Source organism: Phyllobates terribilis, unplaced genomic scaffold, assembly GCF_046119375.1.
Source record: "Phyllobates terribilis strain yellow unplaced genomic scaffold, ASM4611937v1 Scaffold_2__4_contigs__length_985480577, whole genome shotgun sequence".
NCBI lineage: Eukaryota > Metazoa > Chordata > Amphibia > Anura > Dendrobatidae > Phyllobates > Phyllobates terribilis.
Window position 1 is genome coordinate 943,199,990 of NW_027362762.1, and position 23,044 is coordinate 943,223,033.

Genomic DNA, 23,044 nt, shown 5'->3' on the forward strand with positions numbered 1-23,044 from the left:
GCTCCTCCTCTCCATAGAATGTCTGTGTGTTCCTCTAGCTCCTCCCCTCCATAGAATGTCTGTGTTCCTCTAGCTCCTCCTCTCCATAGAATGCTGTGTTCCTCTAGCTCCTCCTCTCCATAGAATATCTGTGTGTTCTTCTAGCTCCTCCTCTCCATAGAATGCTGTGTTCCACTAGCTCCTCCTCTCCATAGAATGTCTGTGTGTTCCTCTAGCTCCTCCTCTCCATAGAATGTCTGTGTGTTCCTCTAGCTCCTCCCCTCCATAGAATGTCTGTGTGTTCCTCTAGCTCCTCCTCTCCATAGAATGTTGGTGTGTTCCTCTAGCTCCTCCTCTCCATAGAATGTCGGTGTGTTCCTCTAGCTCCTCCTCTCCATAGAATGTCTGTGTGTTCCTCTAGCTCCTCCTCTCCATAGAATGTCTGTGTGTTCCTCTAGCTCCTCCTCTCTATAGAATGTCTGTGTGTTCCTCTAGCTCCTCCCCTCCATAGAATGTCTGTGTTCCTCTAGCTCCTCCCCTCCATAGAATGTCTGTGTGTTCCTCTAGCTCCTCCCCTCTATAGAATGTCTGTGTGTTCCTCTAGCTCCTCCTCTCTATAGAATGTCTGTGTGTTCCTCTAGCTCCTCCCCTCCATAGAATGTCTGTGTTCCTCTAGCTCCTCCCCTCCATAGAATGTCTGTGTTCCTCTAGCTCCTCCTCTCCATAGAATGTCTGTGTGTTCCTCTAGCTCCTCCCCTCCATAGAATGTCTGTGTGTTCCTCTAGCTCCTCCCCTCCATAGAATGTCTGTGTGTTCCTCTAGCTCCTCCCCTCCATAGAATGTCTATGTGTTCCTCTAGTTCCTCCCTCCATAGAATGTCTGTGTTCCTCTAGCTCCTCCCCTCCATAGAATGTCTGTGTGTTCCTCTAGCTCCTCCTCTCCATAGAATGTCTGTGTTCCTCTAGCTCCTCCTCTCCATAGAATGCTGTGTTCCTCTAGCTCCTCCTCTCCATAAAATGTCTGTGTTCCTCTAGCTCCTCCCCTCCATAGAATGTCTGTGTTCCTCTAGCTCCTCCTCTCCATAGAATGTCTGTGTGTTCCTCTAGCTCCTCCTCTCCATAGAATGCTGTGTTCCTCTAGCTCCTCCTCTCCATAGAATGTCTGTGTGTTCCTCTAGCTCCTCCCCTCCATAGAATGTCTGTGTTCCTCTAGCTCCTCCTCTCCATAGAATGCTGTGTTCCTCTAGCTCCTCCTCTCCATAGAATATCTGTGTGTTCTTCTAGCTCCTCCTCTCCATAGAATGCTGTGTTCCACTAGCTCCTCCTCTCCATAGAATGTCTGTGTGTTCCTCTAGCTCCTCCTCTCCATAGAATGTCTGTGTGTTCCTCTAGCTCCTCCCCTCCATAGAATGTCTGTGTGTTCCTCTAGCTCCTCCTCTCCATAGAATGTTGGTGTGTTCCTCTAGCTCCTCCTCTCCATAGAATGTCGGTGTGTTCCTCTAGCTCCTCCTCTCCATAGAATGTCTGTGTGTTCCTCTAGCTCCTCCTCTCCATAGAATGTCTGTGTGTTCCTCTAGCTCCTCCTCTCTATAGAATGTCTGTGTGTTCCTCTAGCTCCTCCCCTCCATAGAATGTCTGTGTTCCTCTAGCTCCTCCCCTCCATAGAATGTCTGTGTGTTCCTCTAGCTCCTCCCCTCTATAGAATGTCTGTGTGTTCCTCTAGCTCCTCCTCTCTATAGAATGTCTGTGTGTTCCTCTAGCTCCTCCCCTCCATAGAATGTCTGTGTTCCTCTAGCTCCTCCCCTCCATAGAATGTCTGTGTTCCTCTAGCTCCTCCTCTCCATAGAATGTCTGTGTGTTCCTCTAGCTCCTCCCCTCCATAGAATGTCTGTGTGTTCCTCTAGCTCCTCCCCTCCATAGAATGTCTGTGTGTTCCTCTAGCTCCTCCCCTCCATAGAATGTCTATGTGTTCCTCTAGTTCCTCCCTCCATAGAATGTATGTGTGTTCCTCTAGCTCCTCCCCTCCATAGAATGTCTGTGTGTTCCTCTAGCTCCTCCTCTCCATAGAATGTCTGTGTTCCTCTAGCTCCTCCTCTCCATAGAATGCTGTGTTCCTCTAGCTCCTCCTCTCCATAGAATGTCTGTGTGTTCCTCTAGCTCCTCCCCTCCATAGAATGTCTGTGTTCCTCTAGCTCCTCCTCTCCATAGAATGTCTGTGTGTTCCTCCAGCTCCTCCTCTCCATAGAATGCTGTGTTCCTCTAGCTCCTCCTCTCCATAGAATGCTGTGTTCCTCTAGCTCCTCCTCTCCATAGAATGCTGTGTTCCTCTAGCTCCTCCTCTCCATAGAATGTCTGTGTTTTCCTCTAGCTCCTCCTCTCCATAGAATGTCTGTGTGTTCCTCTAGCTCCTCCCCTCCATAGAATGTCTGTGTTCCTCTAGCTCCTCCTCTCCATAGAATGTCTGTGTGTTCCTCTAGCTCCTCCTCTCCATAGAATGTCTGTGTGTTCCTCTAGCTCCTCCCCTCCATAGAATGTCTGTGTGTTCCTCTAGCTCCTCCTCTCCATAGAATGTCTGTGTGTTCCTCTAGCTCCTCCCCTCCATAGAATGTCTGTGTTCCTCTAGCTCCTCCCCTCCATAGAATGTCTGTGTGTTCCTCTAGCTCCTCCCCTCCATAGAATGTCTGTGTGTTCCTCTAGCTCCTCCTCTCCATAGAATGTCTGTGTGTTCCTCTAGCTCCTCCTCTCCATAGAATGTCTGTGTGTTCCTCTAGCTCCTCCCCTCTATAGAATGTCTGTGTGTTCCTCTAGCTCCTCCTCTCTATAGAATGTCTGTGTGTTCCTCTAGCTCCTCCCCTCCATAGAATGTCTGTGTTCCTCTAGCTCCTCCCCTCCATAGAATGTCTGTGTTCCTCTAGCTCCTCCTCTCCATAGAATGTCTGTGTGTTCCTCTAGCTCCTCCCCTCCATAGAATGTCTGTGTGTTCCTCTAGCTCCTCCCCTCCATAGAATGTCTGTGTGTTCCTCTAGCTCCTCCCCTCCATAGAATGTCTATGTGTTCCTCTAGTTCCTCCCTCCATAGAATGTCTGTGTGTTCCTCTAGCTCCTCCCCTCCATAGAATGTCTGTGTGTTCCTCTAGCTCCTCCTCTCCATAGAATGTCTGTGTTCCTCTAGCTCCTCCTCTCCATAGAATGCTGTGTTCCTCTAGCTCCTCCTCTCCATAGAATGTCTGTGTGTTCCTCTAGCTCCTCCCCTCCATAGAATGTCTGTGTTCCTCTAGCTCCTCCTCTCCATAGAATGTCTGTGTGTTCCTCCAGCTCCTCCTCTCCATAGAATGCTGTGTTCCTCTAGCTCCTCCTCTCCATAGAATGCTGTGTTCCTCTAGCTCCTCCTCTCCATAGAATGCTGTGTTCCTCTAGCTCCTCCTCTCCATAGAATGTCTGTGTTTTCCTCTAGCTCCTCCTCTCCATAGAATGTCTGTGTGTTCCTCTAGCTCCTCCCCTCCATAGAATGTCTGTGTTCCTCTAGCTCCTCCTCTCCATGGAATGTCTGTGTGTTCCTCTAGCTCCTCCTCTCCATAGAATGTCTGTGTGTTCCTCTAGCTCCTCCCCTCCATAGAATGTCTGTGTGTTCCTCTAGCTCCTCCTCTCCATAGAATGTCTGTGTGTTCCTCTAGCTCCTCCCCTCCATAGAATGTCTGTGTTCCTCTAGCTCCTCCCCTCCATAGAATGTCTGTGTGTTCCTCTAGCTCCTCCCCTCCATAGAATGTCTGTGTGTTCCTCTAGCTCCTCCTCTCCATAGAATGTCTGTGTGTTCCTCCTCTCCATAGAATGTCTGTGTTCCTCTAGCTCCTCCCCTCCATAGAATGTCTGTGTGTTCCTCTAGATCCTCTCCTCCATAGAATGTCTGTGTGTTCCTCTAGCTCCTCCTCTCCATAGAATGTCTGTGTGTTCCTCTAGCTCCTCCTCTCCATAGAATGTCTGTGTTCCTCTAGCTCCTCCCTCCACAGAATGTCTGTGTGTTCCTCTAGATCCTCTCCTCCATAGAATGTCTGTGTGTTCCTCTAGCTCCTCCTCTCCATAGAATGTCTGTGTGTTCCTCTAGCTCCTCCTCTCCATAGAATGTCTGTGTGTTCCTCTAGCTCCTCCCCTCCATAGAATGTCTGTGTGTTCCTCTAGCTCCTCCTCTCCATAGAATGTCTGTGTGTTCCTCTAGCTCCTCCTCTCCATAGAATGTCTGTGTATTCCTCTAGCTCCCCTCTCCATAGAATGTCTGTGTTCCTCTAGCTCCTCCCTCCACAGAATGTCTGTGTGTTCCTCTAGCTCCTCCTCTCCATAGAATGTCTGTGTGTTCCTCTAGCTCCTCCTCTCCATAGAATGTCTGTGTGTTCCTCTAGCTCCTCCCCTCCATAGAATGTCTGTGTGTTCCTCTAGCTCCTCCTCTCCATAGAATGTCTGTGTGTTCCTCTAGCTCCTCCTCTCCATAGAATGTCTGTGTATTCCTCTAGCTCCCCTCTCCATAGAATGTCTGTGTTCCTCTAGCTCCTCCCTCCACAGAATGTCTGTGTGTTCCTCTAGATCCTCTCCTCCATAGAATGTCTGTGTGTTCCTCTAGCTCCTCCTCTCCATAGAATGTCTGTGTGTTCCTCTAGCTCCTCCCCTCCATAGAATGTATGTGTTCCTCTAGCTCCTCCTCTCCATAGAATGTCTGTGTGTTCCTCTAGCTCCTCCTCTCCATAGAATGTCTGTGTGTTCCTCTAGCTCCTCCTCTCCATAGAATGTTTGTGTGTTCCTCTAGCATCTTCCTCACCAACTCTCATCTCCTATCTCAGTAATGGGAAAATCCATCTTCACTGAATATGGATTTTACAGATTTTACCCCTGAATTGAGAGTGACTCATCAGCCCAAGAGGAGAAAAGCAGATTTCTGTGATAAAATATATTACAAAATTGCTTATTTTCATGTGCACTAATAGACCGAACAATCAATAATAGATTTGATAGGAGACACATCAGCTATAAAGATCAGTGGTTGTGATATGTAGACAGATTGCAAAAAGAGGTTCTGTAGTGTTGTCACTGTAGAACAACCACAACGCCCAGCAGAGTTATTTAGCTCGACGATGATGCAGAAACCTGCAGGCTGGGCCGGCATTCTTTTCCCTACAACGTAAGTTTCAGTTTTGTTTTCCTGAAAAGATTAAATCCTCCCTCCCATCTGCAGTCTCCAGTCCTGCCGGACAGGAAAGTGCTTCATTCTGTGTTGCTGCTTCTACTGCTGGAGCCTCCCAGACGTGAGCTCTGCACGCCCAACAGGTGAGACCGCCGAAATCCTATCTATACAGGAGAGATGTAAGTATGGACATGTAAACAGGTTACTTGGATACAACAGCGCAGACAATGAGGAGACAGCAGTACTTAACAAACGCTATTTATTTGACTAACACAGAAGGAAAATCTATTTGTAAGTATATACATATACAGTGACACCCCTTATCAAAATTACAGTTAGTGTGAACAGTTAAGCAAGTTGAAGATGAAATGAATGATCTCTAAAAGGCCTAAAGATGATACATTTCCTTTGTATTTTAGGCAAACAAATAGATATATTTTCATCATTTACATTTTAAAAATTACAAAAAGGAAAATGGGTCGATACAAAAGGGGCAACTGCATGGTTAGTACCTAGTAGCGCCCCATTTTGAAAGTATCACAGCTTGTAAACGCTTTTTGTAGCCAGACAAGAGTCTTTCAATTCTTGTTGAGGGATTTTTATTCTTTCTTCCTTGAAGAATTCCTCCAGTTCTGTGAGATTCCTGGGTCGTCTTGCATGCACTGCTATTTTGCAGATTGTCAATGATTTTCAGATTAGGAGACTGTGAGGGACATTGTAAAACCTTCAGCTTGCACCTTTTGAGGTTGTCCATTGTGGATTTTGACGTGTGTTTAGGATCATTATCCATTTGTAGAAGCCATCCTCTTTTCAGCTTCAGTTTTTTACAGATGGTGTTATGTTTGCATCAAGAATTTGTTGAACTTTCATTGAATCCAATCTTCCCTTTACCCGTGAAATGTTCCCCGTGCCATTGGCTACAACGCAACCTCAAAGAACAATCCACCCCCATGCTTAATGGTTGGCTAGATGTTCTTTTCCTGAAATTCTGTGACTTTTTTTCTCCACACATACCTTTGATCATGGTGTTTAGATGTTCTTTTGCATACTTCTGGAGCTGAATTTTATGGTGAGGACGCAGGAGAGGTTTTCTTCTGATGACTCTTCCATGAAGGTCATATTTCTGCAGTAGAACAATGTACCACAACTCCAGAGTCTGCTAAATCTTTCTGAAGGTCATTTGCAGTCAAGCCAGGGTTCTAATTTGCCTCTCTAGCAATCCGACTAGCAGCTCTCACTGAAATTTTAGTTGGTCTTCCAGTCCTTAGCTTGATCTCCCCTGTTCCTGTTAACTGCCATTTCTTAATTAAATTTCGAACTGAGGAAAGGGTAACTTGAAAACGCTTTGTGGTCTTCTTATGACCTTCTCCTACTTTGTGGTCCTCCACCATTTTCATTTTCACAGTGCTAGGCAGCTGCTCAGAAGAACCCGTGGCTGCTGTTTTTTGGGTTTTTAGAGGAGGCTGGGTTTTTATAAAGTTGGGAAATTTGCATCACCTGGCCTTTCCTAACGATTATAGTGAACGAGCCATAAACCTAACAGGCTAATTAAGGTCTGAAACATTGGACAAAGTTATCTGAGCACACAAATCTCCAAAGGTGCCCAAAGTATTGCATCCGCCCATTTTCCTTTTTGTTATTTTTAAAATGAAAAAAAAATTGCAATATATATATTGTTTTGCCTAAAATACAAAGGAAATGTGTCATCTTTACCTTTAGGCCTTTTAGAGATCTTGTCATCTTCAACTTGCTTAATTGTTCACAATACCAGTAATTTTGACCAGAGGTGTCCAAACTTTTACATGCCACTGTGCAAGTAAGCATTACATCGCATCTAACAGTAACAGGGTCACTATTGTGTATTATGACACTATCAGAACACAGCGATGCGACTAAATACGATATCTAATCAACGTCCTATTTATATACACTGTTCTTATTCTCTAGCAGTTAAACGAAAGTTGATGAGTAATTCTTAGCTTTTAGGTTTCAGCTTAATGGTCAACACTCTCACTACTAGGCCCATCACCGTCATATTCTCTTTAAGCGCCTCTGATCGTCACATTGGCCTTACAGGTGTCACTGGTATTTCCCGCTAGGCAGCAAGTCCTAGATATGTGAGACACTTGATGCACAATATGCTCGTCACACTGGCCGTCTTCGTTCCCTGAAGTACGGCCCTACCCTGTACCATACGACTATGTTAGAAGTAACGGCCCACAGGAATGGACCTCTGCTCCGGCCTCGTTCGGCTCTGGTCACAGTCTTCTTCTGGCATGGGTCACGGCCTTGTACTGGCGCAGGTCAGGGTCTTCTCAGCACAGGTCAAGGATCTTCTTCTTAGCTCAGGCGTTCTCCGGAATCTGACCGCTCTCAGACCCTTCTGTGGCGATGGTGGCTGTAAGCCCACTTCGTGGCCACACAACCTGCCTGGTACAGGTTCTGGCGCCAACTGCCCCCTTTTCGACGACTGGCCAGGCCTTTCATATTTAGTAAATGCAACACAACTCTCACCTGACCTGGTGTCGTCTTCAATCTCTTCCCCGGGAATACTTTCCCTATCTTTTAGTTCCTGCCTGCTCGGTTCAACCAGTAGATGGCGGCATTCAGCAGTGAGTCCTGCAGAACATTGATTAATTACATCATCTGCTTTCCACTCCCTTACACACACACACACACACACACACATACACACACAGACGGACGCTTATGTATGGGGTGCAATCCCCATTGTATTAGGATCAACATTAACCCTTTGCCTCATTTTTTTTTCTTATTCCCTTCTTCCATTACTTTTTTATTTTTCAGGCAACTTAGCCCTACCAGGACATGTCGAGTTGTAGTTTTGATTGGCACCATTTATTTTACCGGATAATATACTGAAAAACGGGGAAAAAAATACAAGTGGGTCGAAATGGTGAAAGAAATAAAGCAATTCCATCATTGTTTTTTTGGGGGGTTTTGTTTTTATCATGTTCATTGTATAGTAGAAATAAACCAGCAATATGAATTTGGGTAGATTTTTTTTTCTATATAGGTAGTGACATTTTTTTTAGAAATTTGTAAAATATGTTTGTGTGTCACCATATTCCATTTTTGCTTTTTCATTAATCGAGCTGCATGAGGGTTTGTTATTTTGCGTGGTTTTATTGATACCAATTTGGGAAAGATATGATGCTTTGATAGTTTTTTATGAGGGTGTGGTGACTGAAAAAACACACAATTCTGGCTTTTTGATTTTTTTTCCTCTTTTCGACGTTTACCGTATGTGTGAATTAATTTTAGATTTTGATAGATCAGACTTTTAACTTCTTGATGAAATTCGTTGTACTTGTACAGTGCAAGTCGGTAGGGGGTGTATGGCGCGAGGTTACGGGGTGAGCTCGCCCTATACACGACAGATAATGGCTGTGTTATAGCCAGGACCTGCCTCTAACAGCCGCGAGTGGCGCCGCATCATTAACAGCACGGCGGCATGAGGGCCCATCGGCACTCCTGTAACGCTATGCATAATACTGTATGGAGGACCATAGGGGTACATTATACTGTATGGAGGATCATGGGGTTGCTAAGGGTTAGAGACCTTCATGCCACTGGCGTACCACCAATGGCCCTAGGCCACGCCACTGCTATGGGGCCCGTGAGCTGGGGGGGCCCTCACCAGACCCTCCCTGCACTGGGCTCTGCCTCCGCCCGTCAGCCCCCCGCACTGCCTGGCCGCCCCACACAGAATGATGGGGATGGAAGCGTCTGCTGACACTCCCTTCTCCATCTTCATTGCTCACGCTGATGGCCAGAGGAGGGGTCCAGTGTGAGCAATGATGATGGTGTGTCAGCAGACGCTTCCACCCCCATCATTCTTCCTCAACCTCTGATGTGTCAGACTAATGGGCGTGATGACCTTATTACTGGGTGCCTGCTGCTCTGAGATGTCTGGCGCTTCACACCACACGCTAAGGAGACTGGAGCATCAGGTAGAACCAGGAGAGGTGAGTATTGTGTTTATTTATTTTTTAAATCAGTGACCGGTGGCCATAATACAGTATGGGGGGTGCATTATATTGTGTGGAGGATCATGGGGGAACATTATACTGTATGGAGGACCATGGGGGTACATTAAATTGTGTGGAGGACCATGGGGGTGCATTATACTGCATGGAGGACCATGGGGGTGCATTATACTGTATAGAAGATCATGACGGTGCATTATATGGCATGGATGACCATGGGAGTGCATTATACTGTATGAAGGACAATGGGGGTTGCATTATACTGTATAGGGGACCATGCGGTTGCATTATGCTGTATGGAGGACCATGGGGGTGCATTATACTGTATGGAGGATCATGGGGGTGCATTATACTGTATGGAGGATCATGGGAGTGCATTATATTGTATAGGGGTGCATTATGCTGTATGGAGGACCATGGGGGTGTATTATACTGTATGGAGGATCAGGGGGTGCATTATACTGTATGGAGGACAATGGGGGTGCATTATGCTGTATGGAGGACAATGGGGATGCATTTACTGCATGGGGACCATGGGGGTGCATTATGCTGTATGGAGGACCATGGGGGTGTATTATACTGTATGGAGGACAATGGGGGTGCATTATATTGTATGGAGGACAATGGGGGTGCATTATATTGTGTGGAGGACCATCGGAGGTGCATTATATTGTGTGGAGGACTATGGTGGTGCATTATACTGCATGGAAGACCATGGGGGTGCATAATACTGTATGGAGGACCATAGGGGTAGGTTATACTGTATGGAGGATCATGGGGTTGCTAAGCGTTAGAGACCTTCATGCCACTGGCGTACCACCAATGGCCCTAGGCCACGCCACTGCTATGGGGCCCGTGAGCTGGGGGGGCCCTCACCAGACCCTCCCTGCACTGGGCTCTGCCTCCGCCCGTCAGCCCCCCGCACTGCCTGGCCGCCCCACACAGAATGATGGGGGTGGAAGCGTCTGCTGACGCTCCCTTCTCCATCTTCATTGCTCACGCTGATGGCCAGAGGAGGGGTCCAGTGTGAGCAATGATGATGGTGTGTCAGCAGACGCTTCCACCCCCATCATTCTTCCTCAACCTCTGATGTGTCAGACTAATGGGCGTGATGACCTTATTACTGGGTGCCTGCTGCTCTGAGATGTCTGGCGCTTCACACCACATGCTAAGGAGACTGGAGCATCAGGTAGAACCAGGAGAGGTGAGTACTGTGTTTATTTATTTTTTAAATCAGTGACCGGTGGCCATAATACAGTATGGGGGGTGCATTATATTGTGTGGAGGATCATGGGGGAACATTATACTGTATGGAGGACCATGGGGGTACATTAAATTGTGTGGAGGACCATGGGGGTGCATTATACTGCATGGAGGACCATGGGGGTGCATTATACTGTATAGAAGATCATGACGGTGCATTATACGGCATGGATGACCATGGGAGTGCATTATACTGTATGAAGGGCAATGGGGGTTGCATTATACTGTATAGGGGACCATGCGGTTGCATTATGCTGTATGGAGGACCATGGGGGTGCATTATACTGTATGGAGGATCATGGGGGTGCATTATACTGTATGGAGGATCATGGGAGTGCATTATATTGTATGGGGGTGCATTATGCTGTATGGAGGACCATGGGGGTGTATTATACTGTATGGAGGATCAGGGGGTGCATTATACTGTATGGAGGACAATGGGGGTGCATTATGCTGTATGGAGGACAATGGGGATGCATTTACTGCATGGGGACCATGGGGGTGCATTATGCTGTATGGAGGACCATGGGGGTGTATTATACTGTATGGAGGACAATGGGGGTGCATTATATTGTATGGAGGACAATGGGGGTGCATTATATTGTGTGGAGGACCATCGGAGGTGCATTATATTGTGTGGAGGACTATGGTGGTGCATTATACTGCATGGAAGACCATGGGGGTGCATAATACTGTATGGAGGACCATAGGGGTAGGTTATACTGTATGGAGGATCATGGGGTTGCTATGGGTTACAGACCCTCATGCCACTGGCATACCGCCAATGGCCCTAGGCCACGCCACTGCTATGGGGCCCGTGAGCTGGGGGGGCCCTCACCAGACCCTCCCTGCACCGGGCTCTGCCTCCGCCCGTCAGCCCCCCGCACTGCCTGGCCGTCCACACAGAATGATGGGGGTGGAAGCGTCTGCTGACGCTCCCTTCTCCATCATCATTGTTCACGCTGATGGCCAGAGGAGGGGTCCAGTGTGAGCAATGATGATGGAGTGTCAGCAGTCGCTTCCACCCCCATCATTCTTCCTTGACGTCTGATGTGTCAGAGCAATGGGCGCGATGACGTTATTACTGGGTGCCTGCTGCTCTGCGATGTCTGGCGCTTCTTACCGCACGCTGAGGAGACTGGAGCATCAGGTAGAACCAGGAGACGTGAGTACTGTATTTATTTATTTTTAAAATCAGTGACCGGTGGCCATAATAAAGTATGGGGGGTGCATCACATTGTGTGGAGGATCATGGGGAAGCATTATACTGTATAGAGGATCATGACGGTGCATTATACGGCATGGATGACCATGGGAGTGCATTATACTGTATGAAGGACAATGGGGAGGGCATTATACTGTATGGGGGACCATGGGGTTGCATTATGCTGTATGGAGGACCATGGGGGTGCATTATACTGTATGGAGGACCATGGGGGTGCATTATACTGTATGGAGGACCATGGGAGTGCAGTATATTGTATGGGGGACCATGGGGGTGCATTATGGTGTATGGAGGACCATGGAGATGTATTATACTGTATGGAGGATCATGGGGGTGCATTATACTGTATGGGGGACCATGGGGGTGCATTATGATGTATGAAGGACAATGGGTGTGTATTATACTGTATGGAGGACAGTGGGGGTGCATTATATTGTATGGAGGACAATGGGGTGCATTATATTGTGTGGAGGACCATGGGAGGTGCATTATATTGTGTGGAGGACCATGGGGGGAGTGCATTATACTGTATGGAGGATCATGGAGGTGCATTATACTGTATGAAGAATCATGGGAGTGCATTATACTGTATGGAGTACTATAGGGGTGTATTATACTGTATGGGGACCATGGGGTGCATTATATTGTATGGAGGACCATGAGGATGTATTATACTCTATGGAGAACCATGAGGGTGCTTAATACTGTATGGATGACCATGGGGGGGCGCATTAAATTGTGTGGAGGACCATGGAGGTGCATAATACTGTATGGAGGACCATGGGGATGTATTATACTCTATGGAGGACCATGGGGGTGCATAATACTGTATGGATGACCATGGGGGGGCGCATTAAATTGTGTGGAGGACCATGGAGGTGCATAATACTGTATGGAGGACCATGTGGATGCATTATTTTGTGTTGGGGATCATGGTGGTGCATTATACTGTATGGAAGACCATGGGGGTGCATAATACTGTATGGAGGACCATAGGGGTGCATTATACTGTATGGAGGATCATGGGGGTGCATTATACTGTATGGAGAACCATGGGGGTGCATTACATTGTGTGGAGGACCACAGGGGTGAATTTTACTGTATGGAGAATCATGGGGGTGCATTATATTGTATAGAGGGCCATGGGGTGTGCATTATATTGTATGGAGGACTAAAGGGAGTGCATAATACTGTATGGAGGACCATATGGATGCATTATACTGTATGGCGGATCATGGGGGTGCATTATACTGTATGGAGAACCACGGGGGTGCATTATAATGTGTGGAGGACCATGTGGGTGCATTATATTGTGTGGAGAACCACAGGGGTGAATTATACTGTATGGAGGATCATGGGGGTGCATTATATTGTATAGAGGGCCATGGGGTGTGCATTATATTGTATGGAGGACCATGGGGGTGAATTATATTGTATGGAGGATCATGGGGGTGCATGATACTGTATGGAGGACCATGGGGGTGCATTATATTGTGTGGAGGACCATTTGGGTGCATTATATTGTGTGGAGGACCATGTGGGTGCATATTATGTGGTGAACCATGGGGGTGAATCATACTGTATGGAGGATCATGGTGGTGCATTATATTGTATAGAGGGCCATTGGGTGTGCACTATATTGTATGGAGGACCATGGGAGTGCATTATATTGTATGGAGGACTATGGGGGGTGCATTATATTGTATGGAGGACCATAGGGGTGCATTATACTGCATGGAGGACCATGGGGCGGATTATATTGTATGAAGGACCATGGGGAGAGCATTTTGTTATGTGAAGGACCATGGAGGGTGTATTATATTCTATGGAGGATCATGGGGGTGCATTATACTATATAAAGGGTTATGGGGGGCGCATTATACTATATGGAAGGCTTTGTGGTGCCATTATAATATGTGGGTGTCCATTATACTGTATGCAAGCAATTATACAGTGTGAAGGTTTGTGTGGGGTACTTCATACTGTGTAGGGGCCATTATACTGTTTGGAGGGCTAGTGCAGGCCATTATACTGTATGTAGACCCATTATAGTGCATGGAGAGCTGTGTGGGGGTCACAGTTGGGGAATCATACTGTGTTGGGGTCACCATACTTTGCCTTGGGAGTTGAAGTGGAGTATAGTAGTGTTTAATTTCTCCACATACTGTGTATGTGGAGGAATTCACCATGGGAGTATCATACTGTGTGTGTGTGGTGGGAGGTACTTTTATGGGGGCAATGAAATAGGAATCTAGGACTTCAGCAGGAGGAAAATTACTATGTAAAGGCTGGAAAGTTGTCAGATATGCTCCTCTGTGACCCCGACAATTACTATCATTTTTTTTTTGGGGGGGGGAGTGGGGGGTGGGACCCAATTAGAACTTCTGCCATGGGGCCCCATGATATCTGTGCACGCCTCTGCCTCGTGCCTGTAATCATGGAGATCCCTTGAAATCAACCTGTGGCAGGGCTTCAAAGGAGGCAGTGATTTTTACTATATACAGCAATACTGTGGTGTTGCTGTATATAGTACAAATGATCGGATGATTGCAGGTTAAAATCCCCTAAGGGGACTAATAAATACAGTAAAAAGTTTTAAAAAAAAAGTTTAAAAATATGAAAAAAAGCATAAAAGTTCAAATCACCCTCACTTATACCCCATTAAAATAAAGATAATAAAAAAATACACTTATGGTATCGCCGGGTCCAGAAAAGTCTGATTATCAAAATATAAAAATAATAACCCAGCTGTAACTGGTAAATCATAGGTACCCTATGATCGCATCATGGGTGGCCAATGGGAACCAGCACTGAAAAGCTCGCCGCGTCAGCGGCGCTACAGATTATGATAGGGACAATCAGCTCATTGTCCCAACAGGAACCCCAGGCCTCGGGCGGCAGCACAGGTTGCCCTCATTATAGTCCACTTCTGAGTGTGGCTGTGCCTAGTACTACATCTTAGTCCTATTCACTTAAAGGGGTCTAAGCTGCAGTACTCAGCAGAACAAATGAGCCCTAGTGTCAACAATGAGGGGCATGGTGTGAGTTGGAAAAATTACCTCTTCATTCTGCTGATCAGAGGAGGTACAGGAGATCAGACTCCGAAGAACTATAAGGACAGGTCACTAGTATTTAGGTTCTGGAAAATCCTTTAAAATAAAAGCCATTAAAGGGGTATTCTCATCTTTTATATCTGTCCAACAGGGACCTCGCAAGAGTCTTAAAATATCAGTGGCACATGTCCAAAGGATATATCGTCTTATATGTCCCCCCCCACTTAAAAAATATATATTTCTGTAAATAGTTGTTATAACACGCTAGAGATGAACAAAAAAATTAGCAAGATCCTGGTCCAGAGGCTACACAGGTAGTATATGACAACCAGACCCCTCATAAGCGCCTCTTCTGAGTAGAAGGCCTGACACGACCTCATTGTCGTGGCATGAAGCCCTGATGATGTTGAGCTGGGCCAACCAGTCAGAAGAGGATGCCGGCAGATAAGAGGAGGTCCGCAAGGCTCTGGTCTGGAGGTCACAAACTACCAATGTGGTCCCTGCACCATGGTCCTGCAAATCTTTTTGCTCAATTCTATATAACACTGTTATGTGCCTACAAAGACCATTATTACCAATAATATCGCCACACCATTACCGCTACATAGTGAATAAATAATACTATTACGGAACAAAACTTGCCGTACAAAGACCTGTATTACCCATGATACCAAAGGAATGATTACAGTACAGTTATAGACAGTGACTTGCAGTGGCCATTCTTTCTGACTTTTTGATGGAGTAGTTTACTTTTCACTTCTTTTCTAGCTTGCCCAGACCTCCACGACAACTTCTTCCAGCTCCGATTCATCTGCAGAGTTTGCATCAAAGACATATTAACTTCTCACCTTCCCCTATTCCTGCACCGGCTGTGTGACCCCGTGGCTGCAATACTTAAAAAATAGTGCCATCACTATAATTGCCCCCCTCCTTCCCCTGCAGACTGTGCCACCTAAAAACAATAGGGCCAAACAGTCGGTCATAGTACACCACACAGCAATAGCGATCTTCTCAGTCTCCCCCCAAACACTATTAGTGTCTCCCTTGCTCTCTCACAAAGTATTAGTTCCCCTGGACCCTATAGACAGTAATAATTACCTCTCTATGCACTCATTGAGAGTACAAATGTCTCTTTGTGCTCCTTAGAAAGTATTAAGGCCCCATGAGTGTATCCTAATAATGCCCCCTTCATGCCCCAAGACGTTAATTGTGCCCCCCTATGTACCTTCTTTATTGACCGAGTGCCCCTTTAACATAATGATGCCCACTAAGTGTTCCTTTAAAGTATCAATGCCTCCTAACCACCCCTTAAATTATGAATAGCTATGAACAATCCTCTACGAGTAGCCACCTAAAGTAATAATTTTCAAGTGCCTCTAAAATAGCAATAAGTTTTCCCTGCCAGATGTAAAAATAAGGATGCAATCCTTATGCCCCCCCCCCCCTCACACTTAAAAATAAAGCTTATACTCACCTATACCTGATCCCCCGAGGACCACAGCAGGCAAGTCCTCTTCACACATAGTGGACCAGCACAGGCAGCTTAATGCAGTGATGACCAGGGACACTGATATCTTGTAGGCTTTCGGCCATAGGTTGTCTACAAGACGTTGCCCCAGATCAGCTAATCAAAAGAAGGGCCGCAAATGCCGTCAGGTAGAAGGCAGTTCTCAAGGCTCCTGCCCAGCTGCCTAATATCTGGGGCTGATGGATCGGGTCCTGCCTATCAATTCTCACTAACTCTAATTCTCAGGGTAAGCTTATTTTAGGTTTCCCAACTGGAAACCATCTTTTATCCATTGAATATGACCTATTAGTGCATAAGTAAGGGAAAGTATGGACCACCATTAAAAATTTCTTTTGTTTCATCACCTCAGGTATCCACCATTTATGGCAAAGAAAATGCAGAAGAAAATGCCGAATTTTGCCAAACCGGGTTTTAATCAAGGTAGATATAGAGATTCTCCTTATATTAAAGTTCATATACATGATGTTTATTCTCACTTATAATATTCTTGTGTCTACATTGTTCATTTTTTCAGAGTTTTCAAATCTTCCTTTGCAGCCGAACAACATGGTAAGTGAAAAATTATATGACAAAAACATTTTTAAAGAGCACAGTATGTGGACACCCAACCAGCACGTCTATATGAGCAAATTTTTTGCCCATTCAGCCAAAAGAACCTTTGGTGGACCCTGAGGCTGGCTGAGAAAGTCTTGGCGCTCATTTTGGGTTTAATACTTATACCCAAGTTGTGGAATAAGGTTGAGGTCGGGACTCCTTTTCTTTATGGTCCTGGCTTTGTGCACAGAGACAAAGTCATGCTGGAACATAGAATTGTCATTTTCTTTGTCGTCTTTTTAGATGTTACAGCTTTGTCAGTATTCTGTGCCTAAAAAAAGGCTACATTTTGTAAGAGGGTGGACAAGGAGTCATGAAACAAGGAAAAGGAGAGCACCAGGTATCCAGCGGATCTTCATTAAAATATAGCTTTTATTGAAAACCTATAAAAGCAGCCATGTCACAACGACAACACACGGAGTACTAATCCACAGAGCATGGTCGTCCCAACGCGTTTCAGCTAGGTGTTAGCCTTAATCATGGTATAAATTCACTGTGAAGCATAGTAGTATATATAACTGAACATACAGAGGTCGCTCCACCTAGGCACAGGTGGTAAATAACTAATTAGTGAATAGGAGTAAATTTAAAAGTGACATGCTCATATAACAGAATACATGTTAAAAGTAACGATATTATACCATCACAGCAAAACAAATCTAAGAAAAGTGTATATATAGATCATGAAACAAAGAAATAAAAAGAGAGAAAAAATATAAGAGAAATATCCTGTGTGGGAAAAAAAAAAAGTTTTCTTCTTTCTTTCTTTCTTTTTTCTTCCCTTCTTTGGGAAACCAATTGTTTAGTTTCTACTAGATCGTTATTTATACCAGATAGGGATTAGTTTAAATAACTTTTTTATGGGAGACAATTGTTTATATTCTATAAATTTGATGAATTAACTTGCAAATATATGAGAATTTATTTGGTAAGAAGAATATCTTTCCATCTCGATAAGTTATTATTCAATATTCTTAGTCATTATAAATATAAAGAGACTCAAAAGATAGATTTCCAACTGATTAATTTTGTGTATTATAGTATTAAATCTTATCTGATGTTCAGACCTTACAGTATTGTGGTAACTGATCTAAAAATCCAAGAAAGGATTCTCTATTGAGAATTTTCCCTTTATGTTCCCCTCCCCTAAATGGTTGATATATTATCTCTATGTGAAATATGACTGAAATGTTGTGCTTTTCTGGACATAGACACATAAAATGCAGCGTGTGTGAACACATCCATAGGAACCTCTTAATGTTGGCCAGGTATCTGAGATATAATTATTTCCTAATAGAGAAAGACTGGGGGACAAAATTGCTCCAGGAGTAGTTACCTGGGGGCTACAAATTCTAGAGATAGATTTCCAACCCATTGAATTATGTGTATTGTAGTATTAAATCTTGTCTGATATTCAGACCTTGCGGTATTCTGGTAACTGATCTAAAAATCCAAAAGGATTCTCTATTGAGAATTTTCCCTTTAAGTTCCCCTCCTCTAAATTGTTAATATATTATCTCTATGTAAAATAAAACTAAAATGTTGTGCTTTTCTGGACATAGACGCATGAAATGCAGCGTGTGTGAACACAGCCATAGGAACCTTTTAATAGAGTAGTTACCTGGGGGCTACAAATTGTAGAGGTAACTACTCCTAGAGTAATTTTCTCCCCCAGCCTTTCTCTATCAGGAAATAATTATATCTCAGATACCTGGCCAACATTAAAAGGTTCCTATGGCTGTGTTCACACACGCTGCATTTCATGCGTCTATGTCCAGAAAAGCACAACATTTTAGTTTTATTTTACATAGAGATAATATATTAACAATTTAGAGGAGGGGAACATAAAGGGAAAATTCTCAATAGAGAATCCTTTCTTGGATTTTTAGATCAGTTACCAGAATACTGTAAGGTCTGAACATCAGATAAGATTTAATACTATAATACACAAAATTAATCGGTTGGAAATCTATCTTTTGAGTCTCTTTATATTTATAATGACTAAGAATATTGAATAATAACTTATCGAGATGGAAATATATTCTTCTTACCAAATAAATTCTCATATATTTGCAAGTTAATTCATCAAATTTATAGAATATAAACAATTGTCTCCCATAAAAAAGTTATTTAAACTAATCCCTATCTGGTATAAATAATGATCTAGTAGAAACTAAACAATTGATTTCCCAAAGAAGAGGGGAGGGAGAAAAAAGAAAGAAAGAAAGAAAGAAGAAAACTTTTTTTTTTTTTTTTCCCCACACAGGATATTTCTCTTATATTTTCTCTCTTTTGTTATTTGTTGGTTTCATGATCTATATATACACTTTTCTTAGATTTGTTATTTGCTGTGATGGTATAATATCGTTACTTTTAACATGTATTCTGTTATATGAGCATGTCACTTTTAAATTTACTCCTATTCACTAATTAGTTATTTACCACCTGTGTCTAGGTGGAGTTACCTTTGTATGTTCAGTTATATATACTACTATGCTTCACAGTGAATTTATCCCATGATTAAGGCTAACACCTAGCTGAAACGCGTTGGGACGACCATGCTCTGTGGATTAGTACTCCGTGTGTTGTCCTTGTGACATGGCTGCTTCTATATGTTTTCAATAAAAGCTATATTTTAATGAAGATCCGCTGGATACCTGCTGCTCTCCTTTTCCTTGTTCTATATTCCAAGTGATTGCCTGGAACCAAGGCTATTCCGCTGTCGGATCACCTCTAACACAGAGCCTCCAGCTGTCTACTAACGGGTGAGCTGATATTTCTTCCCTCTCCCTCTTCCCTGCTATTTTGCCAGGACAAGGAGTCATGTCCTCCTTATGAAGATGTCGTGGCAGTGTATGAAAAAGTTATGTTTTTTTGTGTTTCTGATTTATTATAAAAAATTATTTATCCATATAGCTGTGGTCTGTGTCAGGTTCCTGCAGGGTTAATTGCAAGGCCGGCCCCTGGAGGGAGGCGCATTTCTAGGTGGGACTAGAGGGATATAGGAAGTAAGTAGTCAGTGTTGGAGAGGAGGTGAAAGGGAGAGCACAGGGAGACGAGTGGTGGAACTACAAGGCTCAGCATTAAGAGGAACTAGTTACAGAGGCGGGAGGTCATCACAGGCAAGTGGAAACCCCTGCAAGACAAAGGCTTACTAGTCCGGGAATCGTATTGTCCAATGAGAGGGGGACCTTGGGACAAGGTAGCGCCCTGCTATGAGTAGTGATAAGAGGAGCAATGACTCTATGAGCGGCCCCTGGGACTGATATAGGCGAGGAAACGGGGTGTCAGGCTCATGGCGACACACCTGGACCCGTATGACCCTACACCTAGGATAATGCATTCATTCCAAACTTCTCCCCCTTCCTTTGCCATACGTGTTGCCGGAAATAAAATGCTAACTGTAACTCTGGGAAAGGAGCGAGTGTATTGTATGAAGAGCGATGAAGAATGCATAACCTGTTACTCCCTGTTCAACAGTTTGGCCGTGCATAAAAAGGACATTGTAAGAACTGGTCTGGCTTCCTGATAGAAAAGGTTCAAGGGAGCGGTATGGCACCAAGTGTATCAGAAGGGACGGTGTAGATATCAGACTCAGGAATAATGGTGCACATGCACACGGACATGGAAGAGACGGTCCACTCACATGGCTGCCGCCTAGAACCAGGTTGCAATATGATCTACAAGCCCGATGTTTCCAGTCGTTTCAGTTTGTGGGCCTTTGCTATTAAAGAAAAATGGAAAAAGATGATCAGTTTTTGGTGGTTTTCCTGCTTTATGACCTGATTATTATGCTTCTCTGACTGCTCTTTGCCTGAAGGTTTCCTGATAATCTGCCATCTCAAAGTCCTCCGGCTGCGGCAGCTCTCGCCGTATTGTTATACTATGTAAATTTTACACCGTAACCCCTTGTGTGTTAGTGTATAGCGGTGTTTAAGAGCATAGCTGTTTCCCAAGAATCACACCTGATTTGATAACCTCTCGGGTGCGTATCAAACTCCCCCTGTGAATAGTTGTTTATTCAATTATTCCTTTCCAGTATGTCCAGTATGTTGGTCCCCCCAAAACCACCTCTAATGTACTTCATATCAAAGATACCAAACGATTTTACCACAAATTGTTTCTCCAGTTTTTATAGATTAAACACATTTATTTTACATAGTGGTGTGTTTTGTAACCCCCTAAACTGTGCTACCACTCTGAGTCTATTCTCCCAGTCCAGTTGTGAAAACCTTTATTTCCCAAGTATTTTATTTTAAGGAAATACTGATGTAATTATAGTTTGCCCTTTGAATCCTTAGTCATTTTTTGCTTTATGATGAAATACAACATAATTTTAACAATACACCTATATATCCTAGCATTTTTTACTGTCTTATTTTATTATATTTTTGTGCTTTTTTATGTAATTATTTATTATTCTAACCCTAACCCTAGTCCTAACCCAAGTTCGCCCTTAACCCTTGTCCAAACCCTATCCTTAAGTCTAAAACTAGTCATAACCCAAGTTCTAACCTTAACCCTTGTCCAAACTCTAACCCTACCCTTAACTCTAACACTAGTCATTAGTGATGAGCGAGTATGTTTTGTTAACCCTTTCGCCGAGTATGCTCGGCTGAGCACCGAGTATTTATAGCGTGCTTGGCCTTTAAATTTTCCTCGTGCCGTGAACATGATTTGCGACTGTTTGACAGGTTTAATACATGTGAGGAATGCCTGTTCCTCCAGCATTCCGCGCATGTATTAAACCTGTCAAACAGTCGCAAATCATGTTCACGGCGCGACGAAAACTGAAAGCCCGAGCACGCTATACACCGTGTGCAGAATTATTAGGCAAGTTGTATTTTAGAGGATTATTTTTATTATTGAACAACAACTATGTTCTCAATCAACCCAAAAGACTCATAAATATCCAAGCTTAATATTTTTGGAAGTTGGAGTGTTTTTTTTTTTTTCGATTTGGCTATCTTAGGAGGATATCTGTTTGTGCAGGTAACTATTACTGTGCAGAATTATTAGGCAACTTAATAAAAACCAAATATAATCCCATCTCACTTGTTTATTTTCACCAGGTAAACCAACATCAGGGCACAAACTTTAGAAATAAACATTTCTGACATGCAAAAACCAAAACCAAAAAAATTATTGATCAGTAAAGCCACCTTTCATTATGATGACACTCAGCTGCCTCCATCATAGATTCTGTCAGTTGCTTGATCTGTTTTTGATCAACATTGCGTGCAGCAACCACCACAGCCTCCCAGACACTGTTCCCAGAGGTGTACTGTTTTCCCTCCCTGTAGATCTTACATTTTATGATGGACCACAGGTTCTCTATGGGGTTCAGATCAGGTGAACAAGGGGGCCATGTCATTATTTTTTCTTTTAGACCTTTACTGGCCAGCCACGCTGTGGAGTAGTTGGATGCATGTGATGGAGCATTGTCCTGCATGAAAATCATGTTTTTCTTGAACGATACCGACTTCTTTCTGTACCACTGCTTGAAGAAGTTGTCTTCCAGAAACTGGCAGTAGGTCTGGGAGTTGAGCTTTACTCCATCCTCAACCCGAAAAGGTCGCACAAGTTCATCTTTGATGATACCATCCCATACCAGTACCCAACCTCCACCTTGCTGGCATCTGAGTCGGAGTGGAGCTCTCTGCCCTTTACTGATCCAGCCTCTGGCCCATCCATCCGGCCCATCAAGAGTCACTCTCATTTCATCAGTCCATAAAACCTTTGAAAAATCAGTCTTAAGATATTTCTTGGCCCATTCTTGACGTTTTATCTTATGTTTCTTGTTCAAAGGTGGTCGATTTTCAGCCTTCCTTACCTTGGCCATGTCCCTGAGTATCGCACACCTTGTGCTTTTTGATACTCCAGTAACGTTGCAGCTCTTAAATATGGCAAAACTGGTGGCGAATGGCATGTTGGCCGCTTCGCGCTTAATTTTCCTCAATTCATGGGCAGTTACTTTGCGCCTTTTTTAGCCAACACGCTTCTTGCGACCCTGTTGGATATTTGCCATGAAACGCTTGATTGTTCAGTGATCACGCTTCAAAAGTTTGGAAATTTCAAGACTGCTGCATCCCTCTGCAAGACATCTCACAAATCTCTCTTCTGACCCATTTTGCCAAAGGAAAGGAAGTTGCCTAATAATTAAGCACACCTTATATAGGGTGTTGATGTCATTAGTCAAAACCCCTCCTCATTACAGAGATGCA

General features: G+C 44.2%; 1 protein-coding gene across 4 annotated transcripts in view; it reads left to right on the top strand.

Annotated features, from left to right (window-relative positions):
- Positions 1 to 5,182: 5,182 nt before the first annotated feature.
- The window catches only part of LOC141238648 (interferon-induced GTP-binding protein Mx-like), a 53,979-nt gene continuing 36,117 nt past the window's right edge, over positions 5,183 to 23,044 (top strand). Inside the window, exons 1-3 of one of the 4 annotated variants that reach the window (XM_073668467.1) lie at positions 5,183 to 5,290; positions 16,576 to 16,646; positions 16,741 to 16,775. In XM_073668467.1, the coding sequence (XP_073524568.1) occupies positions 16,589 to 16,646; positions 16,741 to 16,775 (93 nt within the window). In that variant the 5' untranslated portion in view covers positions 5,183 to 5,290; positions 16,576 to 16,588. Of the gene's footprint in view, positions 5,291 to 10,309; positions 10,362 to 16,575; positions 16,647 to 16,740; positions 16,776 to 19,829; positions 20,488 to 23,044 lie in introns of those variants that run through there. The other 3 variants (XM_073668468.1, XM_073668469.1, XM_073668470.1) reach the window with 3 other exon arrangements.